We start from the raw sequence: 17,487 nt of genomic DNA, 5'->3' as shown, positions 1-17,487 counted from the left end.
CAGTGCGGGGGCCGCCCCGCTCATCTCTGCGTCCACGGGTGGCAGGTTTCGGCGGAGCCCCCTCGGCGGCGCAGGAAATCGTAATAAAAGCAGCAATAAAAATAATAACAGCAAAGAAGGAGGGAGCTGCGGCGCACCCCCCGCCCATCGCCCTGTCTCCCTGCGCTCCCACAGCCCTCCCCGAGGGCGAGACGGGGCGGGGGCGCGGCGGCCCCCCGGCGGCGGGAGGAACCCCCGGTGCCGGCGGCGGGGGCGCGGGCGAGGGGCCGGGGCCGGGATCGCGGCGGCGGCGGCGGGGCGGGGGCGCTCACCGCGCAGGCGCGGCCGGCACTGTCGAAGAATCGAGGCGGCAGCGCGCAGAGGCGGCGGTGGCGGCTGGAGCCCGGCACGGCACGACGCCGCCGCCAGCCCCGGCCCCGGCCCCCGCGGCAGTCCCCGCCCCGCCCGCCGCGCCGCGCCGGCCCCCGCCGCCCCGCGCCGCCCCGTAGTAGCCAGCGAGCGGGGGAGCCGTGCGGGCGGCAGCGGCCGCAGCCCTGCGCCAGCCGCGCCGCGGAGATGCGCGTCCCCGCCGCCCTGTGAGCGCCGCCGGCGGAGACGGCGAGGGGAGCGGCGTCCCCCGCAGCGGCTCTGCCTGCCGGGGCGCCCGCCGCGCCCCGCTCCAGCGCACGGAAGAGGAAGGCGAGGGGGAGGGGGCCCGGCGGACGGTCCCGCTGCGGCCGCGGCGCCCGAGCCTCCCCGTCGGGACTCCGGTGGCGAGGGGCGGAGGAGGCGGCGGCCGGAGCCGGAGCGGGGGGCGCTCGCCGCTGCCCCGGGGCCGGGACATGTCGTCGGCGGCGGTGGCGGCTGCTTCCCGCAGGCAGTCGTGCTACCTGTGCGACCTGCCCCGCATGCCCTGGGCCATGATCTGGGACTTCACCGAGCCCGTCTGCCGGGGCTGCGTCAACTACGAGGGCGCCGACCGCGTGGAGTTCGTCATCGACACGGCGCGGCAGCTGAAGCGGGCGCACGGCTGCTTCCCCGAGGGCCGGGCCCCGCCGCCGCCCCACGCCAAGCAGCCGCCGCTCTCTGCCAAGGAGCTCCTGGCGCAGCAGCAGCAGCTCGGCCACCCCGCGGCGGCGGAGGCGGCGGCGCGGCCCCCGCCGCAGCCCCTGGAGCGCTACTCGCTGGCGGCCGAGCGGCCGCCGCCCCGCCTGGGCGCCGAGTACGGCGGCGGCCGGCAGGTCAACGGCATCCTGGTGCCCAACGGCTTCCCCAAGCCCGAGGAGCCGCCCGAGCTCAACCGGCAGAGCCCCAACCCGCGGCGGACGCACGCCGTGCCCCCAACCCTGGTGCCACTGGTGAACGGCGCCGGGCTCCCCGCCGCCATCGGCGGCCTGGGCAGCCGCGCCGCCGCCGCCGCCTCGCTGGCCGCCATCTCCGCCGCGCCCGCTCCCATGGCCGTGCCCGTCCCTCAGCAGCCGGCGGCAGCGGCGCAGGCGGCGGGGCAGGCGGCGGGGCAGCCCGGCGAGCTGGGGCACAAGCGCCCCGGCTCCGTCTCCTCCTCCTCCTCCTCGGGCGGCGGCGGCGGCGCGGCGGGGGAGCACGACGGCGGCGCCAAGGAGAAGCGCGGCTCGGCCGAGAGCCTGCCGGCGGCGGCGGCGGCGGAGCTGGCCGCCGAGGGCAAGGGCCGGCCGGGCGGCGAGCAGGAGTGGCTGGCCAAGCCCAAGACGGTGCGGGACACGTTGCTGGCCCTGCATCAGCACGGCGCCCACGCCGTGCCCCCCTTCGACAGCAAGTTCAAGAAGGAGCCGGGCATGGCGGGCGGCAGGCTGCTGGGCTACGAGACCAACGGCGCGGTGGCCAAGCCAGGTGAGGCGGCGGGGGCCGGGGGGCGGCGGGCAGGGCGGGGAGGGGGTGTGTGTGTGTGTGTTGCTCTCCCGGCATGCGGGGCGGAGGGTGCCCGGAGGAGGGGGGGAGGGGGGCCGCGGCCACCCGTTTCCGCGGTTGCACGGCGGTTGACCCCCGCGCCGCGCTGGTGCGTTGCGACTGCGCTGCCTTCTCACCCTCCTCCTCCTCCCCCCCTCTGCCTCTGCAGGGGCCCGGGCCGCCCGGAAGAGGAAGCCTTCCCCCGAGCCGGAGGGCGAGGCGGGACCCCCGAAGATCAACGGGGAGGTGCAGCCCTGGCTGCCCACCTCGTCGGAAGGGATGAAGCTGCCGCTGACGGCCACCCCTTTCATGTCGCCCCCGCCGCCCACCGCCTCGCCCCACTCCAACCGGACCACGCCGCCCGAGGCGGCCCAGAACGGCCAGTCCCCCATGGCCGCCCTCATTTTGGTGGCGGACAATGCCGGGGGCAACCACGCCTCCAAAGACGCCAACCAGGTCCACTCCACCACGCGGAGGAACAGCAGCAGCCCCCCCTCGCCCTCCGCCATGAACCAAAGAAGGCTGGGCCCCGGCAGGGAGGTGCCGGGCCAGGGGGCCACCGCGGCGGGCGGGCTGGAGCCCGTGCACCCCGCCAGCCTGCCGGACTCGTCCCTCGCCGCCAGCGTCCCGTTGTGTTGTACCCTCTGCCACGAGCGCCTGGAAGACACCCACTTCGTGCAGTGCCCCTCCGTCCCCTCGCACAAGTTCTGCTTCCCCTGCTCCCGGCAGAGCATCAAGCAGCAGGGGGCCAGCGGGGAGGTGTATTGCCCCAGCGGGGAGAAGTGTCCCCTGGTGGGCTCCAACGTCCCCTGGGCCTTCATGCAGGGGGAGATCGCCACCATCCTGGCCGGAGATGTGAAAGTGAAAAAGGAGAGGGACTCGTGACTTGCCCGCTCTCGCCACCCGACGTCACCTTGAACTCGAACTGCTCGAATTCTGTATATATCTATAAATATATATATATAAATATATATATATCTCCAAGACAAGGGAAATGTAGACTTCATAAACATGGCTGTATAATTTTGATTTTTTTGAATACATTGTGTTTCTATATTTTTTGAAGACAAAAGGTATGTACTTATTATAAAGGCATTTCTTCTAATGCTTCTCTTTTTTTTTTGTTTTGTTTTTTTTCGTTTTGGTTTTTTTTCCCCTTTTGTTATAGCAACTATTTGTTGTGCTTCCCTGGTGACAGTTACTGTTCAATGTAGGCTGTGACTTGCACTGCTTTTTTTAGAGAGCACTTGGCAAACCAGAAATGCTTCTAGCTGTATTTGTATGCACTTGTTTGTTTTTTTTTTTTCTTTTCCTTTTTCTTTTTTCTTTTTTTTTTTTTTTTTTTTAAATGCCAAATACACTTTCTGACATTGTAAAGATTGCCTTACTGTCTGTGATTCCTTATTCCTGGCCCCTGTCCTGTAGAGCTGGTCGCATGCAGGCTTGGTCTGAGGTGGCTGGGGAGAAGAGTGGCATAGCCAAGGCGGGGATGCCCTTTGCCATCCCACCGGCCAGGCAGCTTAGGGAGCAGGAGGGCTTTCTCCCAGGAACGCGCAGCTCGGGTTGCGATGGCAGATCCGCCAGATCCAGTCCCAGATTCCTCTGTGTTTCTCAAGGGAAATCGCCTCCAGAGTAGGATTCGGAGAGGTGTCCGAGCGGCGCTGTTGAGTTAGGAATTTCTGGGTTTGTTTGGTTTTGGTTTGGTGGTGGTTTTTGGTTTTATTTTTGGGGTTTTTTTTAAGGCAGAGTGACCACAGTTCAAATGATCAGTTGTAAGATTAGAAAACTGCATTTATTCATCGATTACACACCATAACGTGGAATTTTGATAACGAACTTAATGATACGGTTGGTGAAGGCGCCAATGTAGCGCTGCCATCTCTGGAGGCCTTCAGCATCACTTCTGGGGCTTTTGTGTCTTTGGACAAAGCTGGGGAGGTGGGGGAGAGACTGACTGATTTTTTTAATTTTCTTTTTTTCCTTTTAATGCTACTTTAATTTTCGGATAGTGCAGGTGGACTTTGAGTTTGCTTATCAGTCACTTCGAGTGCTGTTGCTATTGTTACTATCGCTGACCCGGTATTTCCAAGTAGTGGCAGGTACGGTGTGGTACAGTGACAGGGGTGACTGAGGCTCTGCCAGATTGCCCGCGGGCATATCAGTGACAGCCCAAATGTGGGTGGAGGAAACCTGTAATTTCCTTATTACGTGTGCTTGAAACAAACCGACTGCTATTCTTTGAAAATGAAAATATAAACTGGTTGAAATGAAAGCAATTAGGGCTGCACATCATGGCCCTGGCCCTGCCTTTTAAACTACTTTGGAGAACTCTTTGTAAAGCCACTTCTTCTGATCACGCTTCTGCATCACCAAGCAGACTTCTAAAATCAATAAATCATTGGTTACTAGAAATAGTTCGAGTCTTATAGTGATGTTTTTGTGCTGTTTATAGTTCGTTGGCAACACTGCAGCTGTAAGAGCCCTTCTGTTGAGGTGTTTATAACTTGGGTTATAAGCGGTTGTTTCTGAGCAAAGGGTGGCGAGGTTGTCCCTTCCCGGGACGGGCTAATAAACACTTTCAGTATTGGAAGAGGAGGAGGAGGAGGAAAAATCTGTTCAGCCGACTATAATTGGAAGAATTTTGGGTGCTTTTTAGTCAACTGTTCTTATTGTGATAATGTTCAGACTGCAATTTAATGCAGAGTTAGATCTTTTTTGGAAGACTATTTTTTTTTTTTTTTTTTTTAAAGAAAACGAAATGGTCATTATTAGTATTTGAAGATCAGAACTGCACATGCACAGTAATTTTTTATGAAGTGTTTAATGAGCACACCCACTACATTGTGTTCCATATTACAGGTCAATGTAATATTAGATAAGACTTGCATGATAAACAAATTCATTGAGTCAATATTACGCTTTAAAACTTATACCTATAGTCAAGATTGGTGTCTTATGTAAACACATTTAGCCAATTTGAAGAAAACGCACATTATATATATATACCTATATATATACCTATATATAAAACAAACAACTGTAAAGGATTCTTTGGAACCACTATGATCTGTGTAAATGTGTATTTAGGCACTTTATTAAAAAAAATGGATTTTGAGCTGATAGATGGTAACAAGTTCTTCAAAGTTGCTTGGCATAATACCTCACATGGGATGAAGCTCATGTTTTTGATTAAGGTGGTATCCCTACTCTTAAAAAAGAAGCAAAACCGAAACCCCAAAGCCTCCCTAAAAAGGCCCCCAACTTCTGTGTTACCAGGTGGCCCCGCTCTGAGCCTGCCGAGGGCGAGACATGCTCCTGACAAAGCACATACCCTTGTTTTGGGGCCGAGGGATGCTGGTGTGACTGGGCAGAGAGGCCCGTAAGGAAGCATACCTTCCTCTTCCTCCCCGCCAGCTGCCCTGCTCCCGCAGCTCTCCGACTCCTGGAGAGGATGGAAACTTCCCGGCTGGTGATGCCAGGCGGTGGCCCAGGAACAACGTAGCTGGAAAAAGAAATGGCTTGTGGTAGCTATGCTCACTCGGCCGACCGATGTTCAGCCCCCAGACCCCTGCCAAGCGTAATCTGCATTGTAAAAGTTAACTGCAAAAGAAAACCAAACAAATCTGAGAGTGTTCATGCATAACTCATTTTTCTCACATTCCGTGTTGCTTTTTTCCTTCTGGTTACTTCACTGAGTTACAGTAATGCTCTGGTGGATTCTCCCTTTATACCAGTTTACTACTTCCTGGGCTACAAGCTGGGGTTTTTTTTTTATTTTATTTTTTATTACTCTGAAGTCCTTTAGCTGCAACAGTGCTACTATTAATATTCCTTTTTAGACTTTTTCAAAGGTGGTACTGTAACTTGTGTAGTATTAAAAGTGTTTTAATGAAGAATGTGTGATTTATTATTTTTTTTTCAAGCACACTTCCATGACTCTTTTTTTTCAAAGATATTTTTTCCTGGCAGATCACCTGCACGGTGCTTTTGTTGATAGCTGCTGAACTAACCTGTTGCTGTTTTTCCATTATTTTTTTTGTACTTCTGGCACTAAGTGTATGGAAACAAGGAGCTTTAAATACTTCTGGGACTATTTTATGTATAAAAAAAGAAAACTCAAAAAAACTATAGTTGCCCAAGTGCAATTTTTTTTTTTTTAATTTCTTTTAATACCATTTCTGACACTTGGTTGTGAACAGGCAGCAGTGTGGGGCAAGAAGGGGTGCATGGAGCTGCCGGGTGCTGCCCTGTGCCCGGGGTCCGGGGGTGGGAAAGGCGCTGCACAAGGGAGGCTTTGACCGCCTTTGCAGTGGCCTCAGAAAACCTGGTATGTTTGGGAGCTCTTTTTAGATGTGCTGTAAACCGGGCCATGGCAACCGCGTGTTTTTATGAGCTAGCACTTAGGCAAAGGGTATAAATACATTTGAGAGTGCTCTCTAGTGGCTTGTTATGTCAACAGAGCCCCTGGATCCTTTCCTTCTGCGCCCGGGCCAAGCCCTCCTCATCCGTTCTGCTGGCGGGCAGCCGCTCTCGGTGGGACAGGACAGGATGGGATGGGATGGGATGGGATGGGATGCTGCTCCGGAACACCCAGCCAGCCGCTTGCCCTCCCAGAACGATGGCTCGCCTGCAGCGGGGTGCCTGCCCTGCCGGTTGTACCCGCTGCCCGTGTCTAATGTGCCCCCCAATGTGAGACACCCTGTGTGATGTGCAGGGTGTCAGGGCGCAGCTGCGCTCCCCACACGATGAACACAGCCTCTCCTCAGGCAGGAGGAGAAAACACTGGATCATGCAAAAATTAATGGCACCCGGAATAGCTGAGCTTGTAGTAAACCAAGATGTTTGTAGCCCCGGCGCCTACCGCTTCAGCACCTGCATCCCCATGACAGGGCCACAGGTGGGAGGCGTCCAATAATTAGGCTTGAAAAGGCTCAACCCTTAGCATTTCATGTTTTTCCTCCTCAAGCATTTGCATTTAGGCAGCTCCAGCTGCAGCTTTTGAAGAGTAATTAAAACAGCCACCACCACCACCTTTCCCCAAGTGGACTCTTGTTCATATGCTACGGTCCAGCCTAGTATAAACTACATCTTCAAGCCTGTGCTCCCACAGGTAATGAGGCAAGTAAAACAATAAATAATAATAAAGTAATTAAAAAAAAGAAAGAAAACTTTTTTTCCTCTGTTGAAACAGAAGGTGGGTCTGGGAAACACATGGATTCACCTTCTGAAGCGGGTGCATTGCAGCAGGTGGCCCCGGCTGGCTGGCTCGCTGGATGGATTCCATGTAGGCCAGCGGGACTCCTGAGTCACCCTCCTTCCCTTGCCCTTTGTTCCCAGGAGCAGGACGCCTTTCCTCTTCCACAGCCCAAGGTCAGGCAGTGCTCCCAGCAGATGAATGGAGTGCCTGCTTATCCACTCCATCACCCGGGGCTGCCGCTCTGCTCCTGAGGTAACTCTTTCACTGCCTTCGGGCAGCCTCTGGAGCAAACCACGAGCTTTGAGCACCAAGTGCAGGGATCAAATTTGAATCGCTCAGCTCCCTGAAAGGCTCCCGAAGCCTCCCTTCCGGGAAACAAGAAACACTGCTATCTCCCACAGACATCTCCTAGGTGCACGCTAGCATCCGTTTGTCTGCCGTGCTTGGTTGGCATAGGTGAGCTGAAGATGGGGTGGCAACTCTGCAGTTATTTTTATACCGCGTCACCTAACTTTGCTTTCTGCCACTTGAGAGCTTGTTTCATAGAGATCGGTATAGCAGAGTACATGCTAAAACCCAATCCGCTGCCGCAAGGGGAAGCCCCCTATAAAATAAACTCATGGAGAAGCCAGGCAAAGTCGACAAAAGCTTCCCACTGTAGTAGGTGTTTCTTCCTCCCGTCACCTCTGACTCGGCAAACACCGCAAGAAGCTGCTCATCAGCTCCCACCCCCACGCAGTGCCGGGGCAGGGGTGAGAACCCACCCTGCCCTTCACAGCACCCGGCCGTGCCCCCACCTCGGGGTACCCCTCCCTGCCCCCCCAACCCCCCAACCTGCTGCCACTTGCCTCCGTGGTCCCCAGCCCCGGGGTGTCCCCATCCCATCCTGGGATGCCCTGCCACTAGCCGCAGGGCAGCAGGGTGCCCTCCTCTGCTGAGGGCTGTGGCTTCCCTGGGAAATCCTGGGAAACCTCCAGCTTGCAGGGAGACTTCAGCTGCTGCCTCTGGGAAGGGCATTCACTCTTCACTGCAAAATTGCCAAATATGTATTTTCTTTTACCCGTTTCCACTATAAAACACTTATTCTCACCTCCACCCCTGTCCCAGAGATGCCTCATGCCTTCTTTTTTTGTTGTTGTTTTTTTTGGCAACCGTTTGAAAACAAACAGAAGATGAGTAACCAGAGATGAAAGGTGTTATTGGTTCACCAGGTCACTTCCTTGCAGTGGGAGACAATTCCTCCCGTTCCAAAGTGCCGGGCCAGAGTGGCTGGCTGGGGGCTGGGAAGTGGGCAGGCGGCGGGGGGCGGGGTGGCACCCCAGCCACCCACTCACCCGGGATTGCAGGAAGGCAAGCTGGACTTTCCTCTTCTCCCTTCTGTGGTTTTGGATTTTTTCTTCTTTTTGCATATTTACAAGCTGAAGAAGGCCTCATTATTTTTTTTCAAATAGATTCCCTTAATTTTTTTTCCACCAGAAATCCAGGTTTTCTCCAGCCCTTTTTTTATAGAAGTGTCATATTCTCCAGCTGTCCAGTCGAAAGTGAACTTACAGATATTAGGCAACAACTGCATAACGGAATGGGACATTTAATTTTGTCCAGACTATTTGCAGTTTTTTGGCTTTTTTGGCTTAATTCGATTGCTGCTAAGCACTAGGAACAAATAATTTTCTCTTCTAAGATGTATCACACCTCAGTTCATGGTTAGAAAGCTCAAAAATTGGGCTACTCTATGAGAGACTTCAGTGGGAGCAGGGGGAAGGTGATGCTGAACATCACCTTTCTTTCCCTTCACAAAAATCAGGAAATAAACCAGCTCCTGCACACTGACTCATCATGCCTTTGCAGATCCTTCTTCATGCATTGCAATGAAAGCAAATCAGCACAAGCACTGTGTTTTCCATTACACTTGCAAACTTATTTGGACTGAAATAATTTTAAAATAAACCCCCACACTATTTTTCCTGTGATTTTGTGGTGGTGATTGAATAGGGCTCAATCCATTTTCTGTGTGAGAATACAGTGAGGGCAACCTCCCCTTCAGAAATTACAGAAGGAAAGCGTTTTTTTCCTTGCAGAAAGTACCGTGCTATCTTTATTAACGCTGGGCAACAAAACACTTCATACAGTAGCAGTGCATGAAATTCCACCAAATTGTGGGTAAGAGGAGAAGAGCAGAAGTTACTTGGTGATTTCCTGAAATCCCTCTCTTAACGATGAGGCTTCCCAGGTAGTGAACCCTTCTGGGAACAGCCGGTGAGTTCTGGGGGGTCCGTCATTTGGCCTGCGGCCACCCCTCGGGGAGGACTGCGGCAAGTGCTCTGCAAGTTTTATGTGATCCTGGCACGGCTGGAAGGTGCGGACCAGCAGCCTGGCCCGGCCATGCTGCCTCCCGATTATCTTCCTAGCAGGAACATTTTGAACAGCAGCGGCAGCATATGTTTCTTCATCCTGTGTCACAAAAGTTTCCTGACATTTAGTGTTTTGGGGTGGATCCCTTCCTTTTCTGCGCAGAGTGCCAATTTCAGGGCTTCTTCTGACAGGTAACAGTCCACGAAGTGCAGGCGTGGCACTGATATATCTGGTTTGTGTAGGCAGGCTTCCAGGCTCCCTTTTTAGCTGCTCCCTGGCTGCAGAGGGATGGGGTTACCTGCCCTGGAGCCTCCCCTCGTCCTTCCCCCCATGCCCCTGCTGCCAGCGCTGCTTTCCTCGGGGGACCACCTTTAGAGGTGCCTGTGGCTGTCTGAGAGCATTGGGTTTGGGCCATATTCACCTTTCTTACTGCGTGCGACCTCAAGGCTCCTTTAAGTTCTTCCTGATGGCTCCGAAGAGGTGCTGCAGCACTGCCTGTTTCATCCCGATGGTGACCAAGGCAGTTCAGCTAGTGGCTCGCAGGCTGTGTTTGGCCTACCAAAGGCTATGCATGCAACTACTTTTGTTGGCAGGAGGCTTTCTCTTCCTTCACTGGGCCTAATTTTATTAGAGGTTTTCAGCTCATGCATGAGAACTTCATACAAGCCCCTCCAAAAGCTGTAGCAGCGCTCAATCGTTAGGAAGAGGTACCGGTGCCGCTCCAGCACAGGCTTCTTCTGGATAAGAAAGGCAAAGGCAAAGAGGGGTACCAGCTGCATCTGAGGTTGTTGCAGGTGGAGCCAGCCTGCGCCTCTGAGTGAAATGTGTGTTTACCAGCTTGTCTTGAGTTCCTCCCCTAAGCAAAACCCTGACTTAGGTCAGTGAAAGCAGGACTGCAAGACCTGTTCCTCTTTCATTTTGTCCCTTTTCAAGAAGGTGACAGTAATGAAGCATCCTTTCTGTTTACTGCTTACAGCCAAAACCCACTATCGCTTCTGTGAAGCAGTTTGCACCTGACCGGAGTTAAAAACAAGCCTGATTTCAAAGCAGAGATAAAGGACTGCAGTGAGATCAGCAGCTTTAAAAAAAAAAAAAAAAAGGCTAAATTAGGTGCCATCCATCCCTGCTTCTGCCTGTTGAGTGTGGGAGCTGGAAGCCAGCTGGTCTAATTTGCTCATCACTCCCTTGAGCTAAGTCTCAGGCTAGCACCAGGGATGGGCTGGTGACAGCAGTCTGAATTTAATCCCTCTTGCTCAGATGGTACACAGCACACTCCTTCGGGTGCCCCTCCTCCCATCACGTTTCAGTAACCACGCTCTGGGTTTCACCACGGTACCCACAAGTGTATCAGTTAGGGTCCGCATTGCCAGGAGCTGTTGCACAGAGCCAGGCAAGAGTGGTTTAGGCAAATGGTAAGCAATACTTGTGAAACAGAGTTAGAGTCATCTGGATTTCATTTGCTTTTAAAACAGAGCTAAGAAAGGCAAAATAAGGTGAATATACTCTCCAGGCAAAAAAGCAAAGCTCATCTTTCAGGCACTCAGTTGCTGACCCTTAGTTGGTTTAAAAAACAAAACAGAAAAAGCGACATTTTTCTTTTGCAGTCTGCCCTCCTTCTAATCCTAAACTGGAGTCCATCCTGCCAACAGGTCTGTCATTGACTTCACTAGCTCCGTGGGAGCGTCCCCGTGGGTGAAGTTACACCACAAGTGCAGAAGAATCAGGCCCTAAATATAAATGACGAGTTACAACACACACAGTTTTGCTCTAATTATTTATAAGAAATCATTTCATTATAAATAGGTTTTTCGGTTAAATGTATTGCTAGCATTACCTTATTACTTATTCATAATTAATTAAATCATAGTGGATTTCTGTGTTATTATCATTTCCATATACTATAAATAATTCAGAATAAATGTTGGTTCTTTCAGGGTACTTTGTATGTACAGATAAGGCAACGGAGCAACCTGGGCCTGAGCTGAGTGAAGCTGCTCTGTCCTCAACTTTGTCACAAGCATGTCTTTAGGAAAACTGGGAGGGGAAGGGGCAAAGGGTGGCTGATGAGTGAAACAAAACGCTGGTTCCTGTTGTCAGCGTTGCAGGGCTCCTGGCTCCATGCAGGGCATCTTCTGGCTGCTTTTCAGAATAACCAGAAGGAAGTGCAGAGCTGTAGGGGTGAAGGACTTGAAGCTGTTATTGATCCACCGATCTGCCTTTTCTCCGCAATATTTGCTTCCCTTGAAGCATAGGGAAGGGGAGGTTGTTGTCACTGCCAGCTTGATTGGCCTTTTAAAAAACGAACACAAAATTTTGTTGGAAAATTCACATTTAAACTAACTTTAGAAATGTGTTTCAAGTTAATTTACCTGGGAAATGCAATCCTTACTCATGAATAACAAGAGAAACTCATCACGTTTCCAAGCAGAATCTCACATACGCTTTAAGACTTTGCTTATTGGTACTGGCATCTCACTGGTTTTTAATAGGAAGAGCTGAGCAAGTTTCTTGAAGCCATTCATTACTGTTGCTGTTTCCTTAGCAGTGTCTTAATGGGAAAGAGCTTTGTGAGTCCTGGGATGCAAGCCGTCTCAGGATGGTGGAGGGGGTGGCTGGACTCTGGCAGTGGGGTGTGCTCCATCACTGCTAAGCCCATCGCGGAGCTGGTGGAGGCAAGAATTGGGGCGAGCGGAACAAGGTCAGGCATGTGGAAGGTGTGGTAGAGTCAGGAATTGCTTCAAAGTTGAGGAAATTAAAAGAATAAGCCCAAGAACTGAGCTGAAGCAGTGAGCTTCATGGGAATCACTGGATACGCTCCCTAAGTGATTTTCTGGCTGATGGCACGTCTGTGCTGCACATGTGGAAATGTTGGCATAGCACGGCCGTGGGGAAATCACTCGGGAACAAGGCTGGCACCAAGATGTGGCTGGCTGGAGCAGAGCTGTGTTGAATGAAGGAGCCTTGTGGCTGGTCTTCTCCATCTCATTTCCCATCTAGGGAGAGGAGGGGAAGCGCCCAACAGCTGTGCAGGGCCGAGGCAGAGCATTTCGGCATGCACTGGGCAGGGGAGTCTTGCAAGGGGATGGCACCACTTTCATCAGGAGAGCAGTAGAAGGCACCTCGTCATCCCTGGAAAAGGCCTTATCAGAAAGAGGAGCACCATCCTGCCTGCAGGTAGATGAGCGGCACCGTCGAGCCCTGGGAAGCACGGGCTCCTGCCTGTGCTCCCTTCCTTCCTTGCTCAAAGTTTGTGGAGGAAAAGAAGATGGAGGTGATGCCAGCAGAGAAAGGAGTGCATGGATTGGAGCCCCTCATGCAACCTATGTTGTAGGAAATGGTTACGGTGCCTCTGCATTGGTTCAGCCACAGAATCTGTGCGGTTGTATGCCGCATATTGGCATGCAGCTGCCTGACTTTCCTTTGGCTGTAGTCACCCGGCAGTGGGTAGGTTTCTTATAGATACCTATTTAATAGAGCTGCCCTCGGTTATTGGCAAGTTTGTTGGACGCAATCCTCTGCAGAAGGCTGTTGGATGCTGGAGACAGCTCCTCTCCTTCTGTCCCCTTCATGATGCTCAGCCAGGGCTGAGATTGCTCCCAATTCCTGGAGCACAATGGAACGTAGGCTCCCTGCAGGACAGCCGGTCCCTCTCCAGCTCCTGTGGGATGAGCAGCAGCTCCCCCAGCCATACTCTGGCTTTTCTTCCCCCGTGTAAACACTGGCTGTGCTGGAGTCGCCACAGATTTACGACAGCATGGCTGAGGTGAGGACCTGGCCCCTGCGAGTTTGGAAGAGCTCTGCAGGGAAGGAGGAAGAACGCAGGAGGAAGCAGGGGGCCTCCTGATGAAAGAGCACGGCTGGGTTTCTCCGTCTGGCAGACGGCACTGAAACTGTGTTGTTCTTGTTCTGGAGAGTTCCCCAACCATGCTAGAGGGTGGCACAGGGGAAGGAGCTGCAACATGATGCCTCTCAGACTGAGTGCAGCCAGCAAGAGCAGCAGCTGGGGCCGTTCACTCTATTCTCCCCCTTCTCACTGTGCTGGAGACTCTGAGCTTTGTGTTACACCAGTCGTCTGTGGCAGTTTCCTGAAGGGATGAGAGTGCTGAATATATATATATTTTTTTTAAAAGGAAATTATTTGTCTGAAAATTAGTGATTTGGACATGCGGATTTTTGTGTGGAGGTGCATTGCTACCCACTGCGATGGACACAGGAGACCTGCTGTGAATCCCAGGCAAGCAAATCTTGCCATGTTACTTTGGGGGAAGCGAGCTCTGCCTCTGACTTTCTGATATAGCCATGACCTGACCATGACAATGACCTTTTTTTGGCTGCTGGGTGCTACCAGGTTGTCCAGGTAGTTGATGAAGGGGCTGCGTGTCAGTGGGGCACCCTCCCCTATGGTCCCCTCTCCCTCCCCTGGGGACCGAGGCTGCAGACCCATGGGCAGCAGGTTTGACATGTTGAGGTGCCCCAGTTCACAGGGAAGCTGGTGGCAACCAGAGCTGCAGTGACCACTGGTCCCTCACCCTTTTTTATTTTATTTTTTTAGTTAAAAGAAAGGATACTCTTTATCTAGCAGGTCAGGTCCCTGCTGGTGCGCGAGGCCCCTCCTCCCACACCTCTCCTTCTCAGCTCAAAAGGGTTTTGTCGCTGCCTTGCAGTGTCCCAGCCCTGCCAGCACCCCACACATGGCCCATGAGCCAGCCGCAGCCACCCCAGGCTGAGTGAACCCCCAAAGGTGGGACCTGCCCGTCCTCCCAGCTGTGCTTACGCTGCTGCCAGTGCAGCTGGCAGGGCAGAGGCAGCCTGCTCTGGTGGGGAGCTGCGTGTGCGTGTCTGTGCGCCAATGGTGGCACAAGGGAAGCGGTGGCAGGGTGAGACCAAGGGAGGGAAAGACTGCCTGTCTGTGCAGCAGCGTGATGTAGGGCTGGCTTCAGCTCATGGCAAAACCTCCCTGTGGTTCTCCTCCCACCACTGTCCCATCACTACAGCGCACCCGGTGCAGAGGTGTGGGCTCAGCGAGCCCCTTGCCCTCTGGAGCTCAGAGGGGGTCCCCAGCAGAGCCGGCCTGCTTTCCCCTCACCATCCTTCTGGGTGAACTTCCATCTCCTATTTTTTACCTTTTGAAACAGATGGGAAAAATGGGGTCTTAAGGTCACTAACCCAGCTGCGTCCGTACAGAGGCTGGTCAGCAAGGGGGTTGGAAGCTGTGTCTCCCCCAGGTCCCAGGGAGCCCTGGCTCCCCTCCGGGCACAGCATTGCAGGCAGGAGCAAGCAAACGAGAAGAAATTGCCCTGACTTAGCAAGAGGTCATGCAGAAAGATCCATGCTGGCAGACGAGACAGTGTGCTAAAGATAACTGTTTGACAAACTATATTTACTCTCCCTTTCTGGGAGGACTTACAGGGGATTTGGAGCATTGTGCTAATATAAGCCATCCAGTGCCTGCGGTGGAGGAAGCGCCTACTCTGGGCTTCTTTGCGCTTGTGTCTTTACAAGCCATGAGAGGGGACACTGCTGAAAATAGCCTTGTCTCCTAATTGTATTCTTGGGAATGCTAATCAGCGGGCTTGCTCTTCCCACCAGCAGCAACCAGGCAGAAATGCTGTGTGATCAAACGCAGCTGCTCCTCTTGCCACTGCCGCCACCATTTCTCTCGCCAGCAGCACTGGCTGTCCCTGCCCCTGTTCCCCCCCAGCCTGCAGGGCGGGTGACCCATCTCAGCAGCTCTCGGAGCCAGGGGAAAGCCCGCTGTCCATGTTTTCTGGGTGTTCTGGGAAACCTCTGTGCTGGAGCTGGCTTTCTGCCTCCTAGAGCTCCCCACCTAAACAAAGGCAATGGGGGCTAGTGCCAGACAAAGGGGCGAAAGAGAGAATCCTCCTAAACAGTCGTGATTTTTCAGCCAATATTTGGTAAGCTTTCCACCATGCAGGAAAAGAGGCACTTGAGATTTTGAGTATGCAGTAACCATGACAAATACAGAAGTACAAAAACAGCTCTAGGCAGCTAGAAAGAACAATACCGAACAAACAAATTAGCCATCTGTACCATCTCTAGCTCCTAAAAGTAAACATAAACACAGACCCACACTGAAAAGGACTGTACTGGTAATAAACCAATTAGCTCCACCAGCCCTTGGAGGCAGCAGGGGGTGAGGGGTAGGGACCAGAGGAGCAGACATCTCCCTGTCACCCTTCAGGTTGGCTCTCTGGGCTCCCAAAAAGGCTGGGGAGTGAGGATCAGCTCACCAGAGTGCTCCCCCCGCGAGTGACAGCAGGAGTGACACCATGGAAAATCTCGACCTTGGAAGGCGGGGGGAGGAATGGGGGGGATGTTCAGCGTTCACATTTCAGAGACTTCCTTTCCCAAGCCCCAGCCAGTGAGGGTCTTGTGATCCTTCCTCTCTCCTCTCCTTTGGGCGCAGCAGGGTGTTGGGAAGGTTATAAATACAGCAACTGTTTGCTCTAATCCATCTCTGTCCATGGGGATCAGTACTGCATCAGGCTCCTCTTTCCTCACTCCCAATTTATCCCTGATTGACTTGCCCATCCCATGGCCACCATTCATAACCCTCAGCTTGCCGCATTTCTTACCAATGTCTCCTTGTATGCCAAACACCTGCAGAAAGGTGCCTTAAAAAAAATCATCCTTTTAAGATGGAGAGGCACCAGAGAGGGTGGCTGGGGGCGAGGTGTAGCAGGGCAGCCCTTTCGGGAGCTTCGTTCCCCTCTATTCTGCATGGTGGGTGTCTTACCCCAGAGAAGAGAAGGGGGGAATGGCCATTTAGTAATTTTGTAATAAACTGCCTGTGTGTTGTGGGAGCCTGAACCCTTCCACAGAGTGTGAAGACCAAGACATTTGCCCTGCAAAGGACCTCTGCTGTGTACCTAAGGAAGGGAGCCAGACCCTTAGCGATGCAAAACAGCCACCTCAGAGGTTAGTGCATGATGCTGCGTCCCACCAGCTGGGAAAGGACTGGGATGAGAAATGTCTCCATGGACACATCTCAGGGCGTTGCTGACTGCCTTCCCCCTTTGAGTCCCCTAGGCTGTTGCCAGTAACGTTTGAGGGCTGCTCCCCTCAGGGGATGCCAAGACCAGAGGCTACGCAGGGCACGCTTGCAAAGTTGCATCGCCACCTCACTGCCGGCGAAGCCTGCAGGCAAGAGCTGCTGTTACTGTAAAGATCTGCGTTAGCTGTGCCTAATTGCATCCCTTTAGGGAGGGTGCAAGTGGGTGAAATTCGAGTTGGGGGCAAGGATTAGGAGAGCGATGCAGACTGGAGGAGAAAACAAACACACCCATGAAAGGGCGGCATGCTAAGCCTAAAATCTGTCACTGTCAGAGAAGAGCTGCAGCAGCATCTGTCTAATAGCACATACCAATGGGGTAAGAACTCTTTGTTGGTGCGTGACCTTCAAGTCATTGCCAGGAATAGATTTTGGCTCCAATTTCAACCCTAAGTAAAGCACCTTCTCCTGTCATGATTTGGAAGCTGAGGTATTTCGGTTTCCAGAAACAGAGCTCGCAGGAGGCAGCCCGACGGCCCTGGCTGCTGCAGGGCCCTGCACGGCAGCGGCTCCGGAAACAGAGGGCTCTGCACTTTGGGAATGACACAGGGCGAAGGGGCTCGACGGGCTTCATCCCCCCGCCCCTTGCCATCACACAGTGGCTCCCGTGCACTGTCTAGCCCTAGCTGATAATGCAGCTCCACTTATTCTCCTAGTCTGCAAGAAACATGGGGGTTTTTTTCAGTTTATTCGAAGGACTGAGTATTTTTAACAGTATCATTCAGTTGTTGTCCCAGGCTCTTGCTGCTCATTTCCATACCAGAACTCTGTTTCTTTCCAAAGATCCCAAAGCCCAACAGCTGAAGGGAGCATGGTTTCTGACAAGAGGAAGGCTGCCTCCCCTTCAAGACAGCAGAGATGCAAGGTGGGACCCAGGGTCCCAAGAGCCATTTATTTATTTTGCAGGGCAGCTGTTACATTCAAACCAAATTAATCAGGCCTCCCACTTCGACCCCCTCTC

At 53.3% G+C, this 17,487-nt stretch overlaps 1 protein-coding gene across 1 annotated transcript; it reads left to right on the top strand.

Annotated features, from left to right (window-relative positions):
- The first annotated feature begins 686 nt into the window (after positions 1-686).
- Positions 687-5,025, top strand: IRF2BP2 (interferon regulatory factor 2 binding protein 2). Its single transcript, XM_055714488.1, has 2 exons — positions 687-1,848; positions 2,075-5,025. The coding sequence occupies exons 1-2, from the start codon at positions 822-824 to the stop codon at positions 2,788-2,790; spliced, it is 1,743 nt and encodes a 580-aa protein (XP_055570463.1). The 5' UTR covers positions 687-821; the 3' UTR covers positions 2,791-5,025.
- Positions 5,026-17,487: the final 12,462 nt, after the last annotated feature.

The sequence above is a fragment of the Falco cherrug genome, chromosome 6 (genome assembly GCF_023634085.1).
Source record: "Falco cherrug isolate bFalChe1 chromosome 6, bFalChe1.pri, whole genome shotgun sequence".
NCBI lineage: Eukaryota > Metazoa > Chordata > Aves > Falconiformes > Falconidae > Falco > Falco cherrug.
This window is presented reverse-complemented; position numbering and strand designations above follow the sequence as displayed.